This window comes from Triturus cristatus, chromosome 8, assembly GCF_964204655.1.
Source record: "Triturus cristatus chromosome 8, aTriCri1.1, whole genome shotgun sequence".
NCBI lineage: Eukaryota > Metazoa > Chordata > Amphibia > Caudata > Salamandridae > Triturus > Triturus cristatus.
In genome coordinates, this window is record NC_140591.1 from 373,771,800 (window position 1) to 373,782,658 (window position 10,859).

Here is a 10,859-nt window from a genome sequence, read left to right on the forward strand (position 1 = left end):
TGGCGGGCTAAAATGTATAATCTTTTCAATTTAGAATTAAGCTTATTTTCTGTTAAAGGGGTTAAAAAACGTAAGATTGGCTTGAGTATATGGGGTTTATTTTGTGACCATACTTGAAATACTTGAAAATATGAAATTTATATATGTACTAATGTACTGTATTTCTTCATTGTTTCCTTTTTTATTTCATCTTTGTTTCTGTTTTTATGCTGCTGTGGAGTAATAAATAAATAAAAATAAATAAAAATAGATACTGAGCAAATTATTAGACTGAATTACGGGCAAGCCATGTCTGCCCTCGAAACACAAATAGATAAATGGCTCAAACTCCCTTTGTCGCTGGCAGGCAGAGTGGCCCTTATTAAAATGGTTGTACTCCCTAAATGTTTATATTTATTTAATAATATTCTGATTCCCCTGCCTAATACCTTTTTTATCAATGCTCCGTTCTCATCTGACACGACTGGTATGGGGCAATGGAAGTGCAAGGGCCAGATGGCAGATTATGACCTTACCCTGTGACAGAGGGGGTTATGGTGTACCAGACATGAAACTGTATTATTTATTAGCTCAGTGTAGCTTTGCGCAATCGTGGTATCACCCAGACGCCAGAATACCCTATCTCCGTCCAGAATCAGATCTTGTCCGTCCAGACTCATTGACATCTGTCTTGCCTACAGGCTTTCCTAGGGATCCCAGGGATATCCAACCCGTATCTACGACAAGCTGGGCTTGGGAAAAGCTACGTCGCATCACCGGCACATCTACACTTTATTCCTCTGTGCTGCCTCTCCCAAACGCTAGATGGCTACCTATTACAAGAGAAGTATTAATACAACGCACATGTGCCAAATTCAATATTACACAAATTGGTGATCTATTTTCTGACGGCCATGTTTTGATCCAAGTGACGAATCCAGATTTCCTGAACCAACATTTATGGATAGGTTTGTTCTCATGAGAATACATTCTGTATTGCGCAATATTGCCCCCATTTTCCCGTTAGAACCTCCATCATTTTCTCCACTAACCATGGTAATAGAAAGTAAGAGGGGAATTCACTTGATATCCAAACTTTATAGAGCATGTGCAGATCTTATCCCAGTGACTGATGATAAAATACGGCACGCATGGGAAGAAGATCTAGGATCCCCGATCTCGGATAAGCAATGGTCTTTTTGCTGCTCAGTCACTAAAACGGTCTCCATCAACAGTCGCCATAAACTAATACATTTCAAATTTCTACGTAGAACATACATGACTACAGCTAGAGTACAAGAATTGACCCATCTAGATCCCATCACTGCCCGAAATGTAATGCCCCTGGTGCAGACTTTGCCCATTTGGCATGGACCTGTACACGCATCTCCGCATTTTGGGTGCTAGTGCACGACATCATAAGTAAAATGGTGAATGCACACATGATACCCCTACCTGAAATTACTTGATTAGGTTATGTGGCGCAATTTCCTCCTAAGATCCGTAGGTTTGTTGCTATCAGCTTATTGTTAGCTAAAAGAGAAGTGGTCATTCATTGGGGTGGAAAGAAAGCTCCAACCGTGAAAGGGTGGTTGACTAGTCTTGCCTCTTGTTCCATGAACAGTGAGCTATATGTTGCCACGACACCTTTGGCATCCCGTCCCAAAGATATATGGGCTCCATTTAGAAGCTACCTAAACGCACAACAGGCTGCACCTAACACACAGCAACAACGAGGTATCGTTCTTGCAGGTATTGGGTAAAATGTGAAGATTTACTTGCTGACCCTCTTGTTTACACTGTAGCAGTTATTTCATCGGGCCATCGATTGCCTGTAGGGAGGTATGGCTGCATATGGTTGGGATTGTCCTAATGAGATGCGTTGATGCTACGACCCGAGTATGAGGCAGATATTGAATGTAACAGTAATTTACTTTTATATTTTATGTATCAGTCCTTTTCAAACAGACTGTGTCATATTGTCTTTCCATGCTAAATGTATACGATACCTTTCTCTTTGTGCAACTGGCTATTTACTCCTGTTCCAGGACGATGTTAGATATATTGAAGAAATTGCTAAATAAAGTTATAAAAAAAAGTTTACTGTTATCTCATGTCTCACTGCTGTAAGAGCATTGCTCATTACTTCATCTTATGTAGAGGACGTTGCAACACCTACATTTTGCAGTGCGCTTTCCTGCAAAAGAGAAGATAGGTCATCTATATCATAACTGCAGAGTTTGTCCTGTGCAAGGAATGAGGCCAGAAACATATTGCTACGATCCCTGTTGCTCATCTAATCCAGGCCTATGGCTTCCATCTTGCTTTACTTTATATCACACAAAAGTAAAGTTTGTGGAAACTGACTGAAGTGGAGCAGTCAGTTCATTTCTATGAAGCATTTCAAACTATTCTACCCAAGTTGGAAAATCTTTCTAATACTTCTTAATCAAAGAACTACCATAATCCTTACCTGTTTTTATTCTTCAATCAGAATTGAGGCACTGTGGTTACATGGACTAGTAAATAGAGTGGTACGCATTGGTCATATTTGTGACCTGCTTGTGCCTTCATTCTCAACTAAAATGTGGTGAATATTCTGTCTTGCATATTACACGAATGCTATACTCAGTGGAGCTACTCTGCAAATGACTGGGTACCCTGTCCACCAAATACTAAATTAGGTCCTAAGCCTTTCTGGAAATGCTTTTTAGAGAACTTAGGAAAGTCTCTCTCAGGATCTTTACAACAGTTTCTAAATGTAGACATGTTTACGCTGTCTGAGGAATGGGTCAGAGGATATCCTCGAGCACCCTTAACTTGCTACCATGGAAAGGAAAGAGTTGGATCTGATAACTGTCAACTGGATTGGAAGCAGTCACATTGGGAGGTCAGGAGTCGAATTCCACACTGAGGAGGGGTCCAGCCAAGCTAAAAGTGCAATAGGTGCAAGACAGACAAGTCCTTATGAGCCTAGGCAGACTGTCATGGGGAGGCTTCAGTAAAGGTTCACCTGGCCACTTGCACAATACTAGTCCTGGACTCATAGTAAGACAGAGACATGAAGAGATAATCAAGCCATAGCCTATTCTTGTTTTCAAAGGGATCTTGTGCAGGTATAAGGAAGATGGTCAAGGTATGAGTGACACATAGATAACTACACCCACCACTACTCACACAGATCTTCCTACAGACACACACCTCTTCAACCACACATACCAGTCTGCCTTTGAACTCTTCATGCTCATGGCGCTTATGCACTATACAAATGCTTGACAAAACAACAAAAGGAAGTTCCCAGTAGTAGATGGGAGGATCCAATCATGAAGCATGGCACACTATGTGGGGAAAAGTCTACCTTCTCATGCAACATGGTAAAGAGAATAAAATATCGCACAACAATGAAGTGGGGAAATGTCATGAGTAAGTATCATGCTGCCGATCATTGATCCTTTTAGTACTCCTCCCGACTAAAATTCCATCTGACATATATGCATGTGCTCCCAGTATTTGAGAGAAAATGTCTGAGACTCCAATCTTGTGCAGTCAATGGTGGTGTCAGAAAGGTTGTGGCTGGTGCATTTGGAACCCAGAATCTTCTGGCACCCATGGAAACCTACAAACCAGACATTCATGAAACTTAAGACACTCAGGTGAGTCTAGTGGGTTGTCCCTGGCTCAGAACCAATGCCTGCTTTTTTTTTTTATCTAGATTGCAGTGCAAATGTCAAAGTATGGTAATAAAACTTCAAATACCAGACGTTTATGTGACAGAAGAAAGAGGAATATACAGAGAATCAAAAAAGTCTTACAAACCTTCATTTTCATACTCTCAATGGAAATGGTGCTGAATGTTTGGGTGGGCCTACTCCCAGAGATAGAAACGGGCCAACCAAGTGGCCCATTGATAGGACATGGACCTCATATGGTCACAGTTTTCTTCTGTTCCGCCTGGTGCAGTATGATCCGATACACAAATAGTTTACAGTTTTGATTGAAGTGTGGGGATGCTGGTTAGTAGGGCTTTCAGGTTCGCCTCAGATTTCATAACTTTCCCTCTCAGAAATGTAAAGAAAATCTGTAATTTCAATCTAGGTTCGATGATTGCAGCGCATTCCTGGTAAGAGAAAGTAAGCTACACCACTCATGACTCCTACGCATGTCTAGTTTTTACAAATGTCTAGGGTTGGTAGGTTTCCCTGGGTGCTGGAAGACCCTGGGACCAAATACCACGGTGGCCCTCATTGCCAGAATGACTGAACTTTTAAGATAAAATATTGATGTCTCTACGTTGCCTTTGAGGGCCTTCCTGTCCTGGTTAATTGGCCAAGCCACACAGTGGGGTATTGTTTTAATCAGGGGAAGTATGGGAGCATAGAATAGTGGAACATTTGCTATCATTTATTGAAGGGCTATCCATTTTGGACTTCCAAATAAGTCAGTGTTGTTAGTAAGCATACATAAAAATGTAATGCTTGATTTCATCATTGGTGGGGTGTGTATGTGTAAAATGAGGCATGTAATGTTCATTAGTAAGTATACACGAATTACAGAAACATTGCAAGTACAGAAACCTTGCACAGTGGACAATATACAACAGTCGCAACCAAAAGGATCAGTTAAAAGTTCTGCAAAAGTTTACAAAAGCACAAGATTACACTAAACCATAAAGCATGACCATGTTATTGGTAACTGACATGCAGACTTTTCAACATGAGATACGCAACATCTCATAGGCCACGAGAACCTACAGAGATCTAATTGAGAATTTAGGTGATGACTCACTTTGTGAAGAGTTGACAGGAGACATAGCTGAAGGAGACAGCATGCCTGTTTGGCTCACATCAATTGACTGCTTTCGAGAGACGCTTGGAGTCTTTGGTTGAAGTGGTGGAGGAGTTGAGGATTTCATAAGCCCACTTGCCTGTTGGGGACTAAACATATGACCTAAAGAAAGGAGGTAAAATATGTCAGAATATTGCAGGAAAAATCTGGTGGTCTAATTTACATTGTTCTAGTATTGGGCTTTGTATTTCAAGAGTGTTCTGTATTTGCATTTTTACATTTTAGATCTCTCGACAGAGAATTCCCTCTTCCCAAGGAAATGTTTGCAACCATTACATATTAAATTCAGCTTGTGACATGTATTTGTATTTCGGCCCCTAGTTGTTTCTGTAAGTAGATACAGCCTAGTACTGAGTGCAAGTCACACTGGTACAAATGAGTCTAATTTGCATGGCAACACCTACTAGTGTGCAAATTGGCATACATATCATAATAAGTGCATCATTATCAAAGGATTATCAAAGTGCAATAACAATCACCTGCAATCTACCCACTTTTGTGTCGGGCCTACAAAAATGTCCCTTTGTTAGTAAACGTTTGGCTGCACCATTATTGTAAGACCACCCTTGTAGTAGAGTTAAAACAATTTCATTACTTGTAACTATATATCTTTAACATTGCTACATTTTTCAGAATCATATGCTTGAATCATTACCAACCATCGAGCTGGGATTTGTACATATTTTATATAGCTGCAAACAGAACATACATGGATAGTTTTTGTTTAGTACCCCTTTCTCCTCATTTAAAAGTACCCAACCTTCAGCAATACGGTAGGTGTGCTGCAATCTACACTTTTACTAAAGGCAACAAATTGCTCAGATTTTGGAGCACAAGTGTGAAAGGGTAATATAAAGGTGAGCCTCTAAACCATAGTGACCGGAAGGTGTCATGTGGATCTATGAAGGAACAATAGATAACAATAGTTACAAGTACATAACTCGTTTCTTCTCCAAAAATGTATCTTTAATAGATTCACATGCTTGAATCAGAATAGCAAGCACAACGTTACATTTATCAATCCAAACATACACTTGAAGATGGGAAAACAGACTCGCCTTACTGGAACAGCTTGCGAACGACCCCTGGTGATCCTCTGACAACTTCTGCTTCCAAATAGTAATGCTTTATTAAAGTGCAGTTACTCTGTAAATGTTCAAACGCTGTACCGTGTGTAAAAAGGTACTGTTGATCATACGGCCCTCGTTAAACGAGGTGTCATTCTTGCTGGAGAGGGTGGTTGTTATTAATATGACTGAAGGTGAGGACTGCTGTGATTCATCTCACGATCCACTTGTTGGCCAAAAACCACGAATAACTGATTCATGAGCTTTAATCTTTTGTCTTTGCCACATAAAACTGCAGCCACTAGTAAATATACAGTGAATGCAGTGACTTCTCTGTTTGTACTGGAATGATTTGGGAAAACAGATTTCATTATCATCAGTTCAATGAGGTTAAACTCTAACACAATTTGTCTGTCTAGTGAAAAACGGTCAGACAAGGGGTTTCAGAAGTTGTATTAACTCCAAATTGACAATCAGCAGATGTTCCAGTAAAGGCTCTAAAATGCTTCTGCGGAAATGGGGAAAAAGCAAAAGTCCAGTACAAAAAGAAATCTCCACAATCCTGGTGAACAATGTCTGATAGTGTAGAGCCAGCATTACTTTTTGGATGAGCCAGCTGAAGCTAGCCCCATATGGTTCAGCTAACCTTGACCCAACTATAGGCACTTTCCTGTTGACCTGCTACGCTTGTTGGCCATGTTGTTCCTGATGCCTGCAGCATCTTCACTTTCAGATTGATGTTGAGACACATGACCTAGATCAAAACAACTTCTCCTCTTCATACAGGATAAAGAACTGCATCCATCAATGTCTGTTGACAATGAACAAGGATGTGGTGGATTCAGTAAGGGAAAATACTGTAGTCGGGATAACATGTCACAAAGAAAGTCAAGTGATAGTACTCGTACCTTAAAACAAGTCAAGATCAGCCCAATTAGGATATTGAATCAAGCCCCATGAAGAGAAGGCAGAAGTAGTGTCTCGGATACGGTATGGCATCTGCCGTGAGACCTACCAAGACTCGGTAGGTCTCAAGAAGCTAATAGGTATTCCTTCTGCCTTCTACTAATGAGACTTGATTTAATATCCTAATTGACATATTTAGGCGAGAAACATGTTGACCATTTAGACATACTCATTCACTAGGCTAACTAGGGCCATTATAACCCAAGTCAGCACAGATATTTTTAATTAGGTTAGCAAGTTCATTCATTAAATAGATTGACTCCGAGTATCACCATACCTATTTTCACTCACTTTTCATCACCACTCTACACACACTTGAGCCCACACACCCTCACTTCACCAGACGGCTAAGAAAAGGTTTCTGGTGAAGAGCCCCCTAGTAGGTGCCCGTCGGGCATTGCAGCGGCAGCCCGACGAGGAGCTAGCTCACTGATTTGAATGTGTGTGGGCCCGTGCTCCTACTGGAGCACATTCCTTCCCCTGCAACTTTAGACTTTAATTTATTTGTATGAGGAACTGCACACCCCTTTTCTTATAGTTTATGCAGCTATGACCACACATGTAATACAATGCACCCTGCCTTAGGGCTGTAAGGCCTGTTGTAGGGGTGATTTACATATACTGCATGCAGTGTCTGGGGACATGGCACACAGGGTGTGTGCCATGTCATGCTTTCACTTTTGTCTGCTCTATTTCACGCAGCCTGCAATGGCAGTCAAATGAGTTTGGTGGTGTGTCTCTTAGGATGGCACCATACATGCTGCAGCCCTAGGTACCATCTTTAGTACCCATGGCCTAGGCACCAGAGGTACCCTTTACTAGGGACTTACAGGGGTGCTAAAGGGCGTACCAACAGTGGAACAATTGCACAAGTACCTTGTTTTTGGGAAAGGACACTGGCCCCGGGGACCTGGTTGGCAGGAATCCAGTGACTTCAGTCAAAGTTGCTTCAAATACCAAGCAAATAAAATGGGGGTGACCTTGTCACAAAGGGGCACTTTACCCTTTTATATAATTCTAGTAGTAGAGAAATAAGCTGATTGCCATGAATCATGAAAGAGACAAAGGCATCTTCAGACCATAGTGGGTACAGGATAACAAAACGGGATCATCTGCATACAACAATGACCTGACCTTTTCTGCACAATAGGCAAATCCTGACCTTCTCGATTACAAAACCAGTCAGGCTGCTTACGTATGAAAGAAATAACATGGGCGCTAATATGCAACCCTTTGGTACAACTCTGGCGAGGTTGCAATAGTTAGTGCACTTGCTTTGACACCCAATTCGCACAGTGGCGACTAATTATTATGATGTGCACAAACTAAATCCACTAATTCCCTCTTCATCCCCATGTTCTCAAGCAAACCCCTCAATTCGGACCAACTGAAACTATCAAAGGCACTTCTTAAATCTATGAATGCCAGGTGAATCCTACCAAATTTGGAACCATATGTTTACTAATTAAGAGATGCAAATTGATGCATTGCTCAATTGGTCCTATCTCTTCTCAAAAGCCAAGGTAACATTCTCTCAAACTATTCTGCCAACAATTTTTATTGTGAAATTAAGAGAGAAAATAGGCTCATTTTTTAAAAACAGGTACTATAGCTGCAGGAAACCAAGAATGGGGAAACCCTGATTTACATGCTGCATTTAAGCTATTCATAGTCAGTGGAGCCACAAATTCCACAATGGGTTTGTTCAAATCCATTGGTACCTCATGTGGGCCCGGAGCTTTATTAGAAGAACTTTTATTCATGGTGGCTTCCACTTCACGTAACTGGATGGAGATAGGATAAGTATGTGGATATAAATCAAAGTCACAGCAGACAGCGTATCAGGGAAATTTATTTACTCAAAATCGGTGACCTACTGTTCTGCTTTAAAATGACGGCACAGTGTATGTACAGGGGATTTATTGAATGTGTTTGAGTTCATCACCTTTTAAAACCCATTACTGTCATTTAGTTTGCTTGTTATATCAAGTCTGTTCCAGGTTTCTCAACAAATTTCTTTTTTCCTATTTTCCAGAGCCACTTTATATGTCAACGTGCAATAAGCAATTCCAATTCTATTTCTAGGTTTATACTACAGAGCTTTCTAAAGACTTCTGTTAGCTTGCCTGCAGAATGTATCAAACAAGCTAAGGGTTCCAAAGACCAAACTGGCTTTAGAAAAGACATCTTCGTGCAATTTACAAAATTCCCCAGAGATAAGCAATGCAAGACATTTACAATTTTTCATATACGTCTATGGTACCATCTCTCAAGGCTTTTTTCATATATGCATCGGATACGACTGCAGTGACCACAAGAGGGTTGTGGTCACTATGGGAGCTCACTAACATTCCCACCCCCCCACCTAAATGGATGACCCAAGACACCTAGATATAAAAAACCAAAATCAATAACTGCGCTATGATCCCTTATAATGAAGGTAGGTCTCTCATAGTTAATCTGCCGAACAAAATATTTAACGTTCTATAAATCATATGCAGTAAAATCATAAAAATACAGCCTCTCTGATCACTTGGAAAGCAATCTACACCTAATTTCCAAACATAGGGAGTAAACTAGTCCACATCCAAAACTCTGTCTGGAACCCTTAGTGTAGATGTCACACCGAACTCATCAGTGATGACAGAAGGCGACTTCAAGCAGATGGTTAACTGCTCAGTTGGGGGATTTCAAAGGGGCGCTATTAGGTGAAACGTCAATTTCATAAGAATTGCAGCCTTTAAATAAAATTTTGAAATTCTCACACATCACTGCCATTTAATTTCGATCCATCTTTCCGGAAATGGTTGGATTACAAATGAAGATGGGGATAGGGATATTGTGAAGCACTGGAAAAGAATCTAAGAAGAATAAATATGGTGACAGAGGATAACTGCAAAGACCAGAGAGAAGCATTTACCTGAAGAGTTTGCTCCTGGATTGGATGGAAGTTTTACTGGAGGAGGTCGGTTTTTTACTCCCTTGCCCGAAAGTGAAGACTGAACGGAGCTTGATCCGTTCTCTGGCTGTTGAAAGCAAGCATGCATTTGGTGTGAGGACATAAAATATTTGTCTTAGGCAAATCCAAGAACCCAGATCAATGCAAGACAATTATAGATTTTGTTTGGTATTTTTATATACACATTTATACAACCATGCAACGTGAGGATTAGAAAACATTCATCATAACACTCAAGTAATTACCTCTTATACAATCCTAATACGGACATGGCATGATTAGAATCAACATGGGGTCTGAAAGACACTCCATGTACCTATGTGCAACATCTAAAACAAAAGATCAAATTCATTTTCTTAATGCGCAGCATGCAAATTTGCACTTGTAAGTGGATTTACACAGAATTCTACGAGTGTGGCAGAGTATTCCTTGTGACCAGATATGCTCAGAAAATAAGGGTTGGTGGACTTCACTAGGGTTGCGCCACAAAGTTGGTTAATACCCAAAATCACACACGTTTGTCAGTATGTTCAAAGTTGGCAAGTACTCCCAACTCTGAAAAGGATTAGCCATTCACTCCTGTCATGGGTATGGCAAATTTGTTTTCAGTATGGAGAAGGGAATGGAACAGTGCCAAAACTGTTGAAGGTATATGGAAAGGGCTTTCTCCACAGGGAAATATATTTTCCCAGTTTATAGTTTAATTTATATATAGTTCTTTGTAAGAAAATCTTACTTTGTATGAAAACCTTTTTCATATCCAAGTTCTCGTGAGAATGTGCAAGGTCATACGTTCCCAGGAGAACTCCTAGATTGTTTGAAGATAAAACAAATGGTAGAAATTTACATAAAATACCAGTATAAGCAGGCATGCATATAGGAGAGTACATTTCCAACTTTACAGAGAATCCGGCAGAGCATCTATTAAAACCTAAAATTCTATGAGTTCCATAAAAGAAGAGCCAAGAGAAGGTCTTTCTATGAAGCACAAGTTACTTTACCTTTTGTAATGCCCTTTCTGGTAGGGACATGATCTAGCCGCA

The 10,859-nt window shown here is 40.4% G+C and overlaps 1 protein-coding gene across 4 annotated transcripts in view; it reads right to left on the reverse strand.

Moving 5' to 3' along the window:
• The window catches only part of SUPT20H (SPT20 homolog, SAGA complex component), a 393,294-nt gene that overhangs the window by 118,271 nt on the left and 264,164 nt on the right, over positions 1-10,859 (reverse strand). For all 4 annotated transcript variants that reach the window (XM_085621731.1, XM_085621733.1, XM_085621730.1 and 1 more), the window contains 2 exons: positions 9,778-9,883; positions 4,765-4,926 (listed from right to left, as the gene is read on the reverse strand). In XM_085621731.1, coding sequence (XP_085477857.1) covers positions 4,765-4,926; positions 9,778-9,883 — 268 coding nt within the window. The remainder of the gene's footprint in view (positions 1-4,764; positions 4,927-9,777; positions 9,884-10,859) is intronic.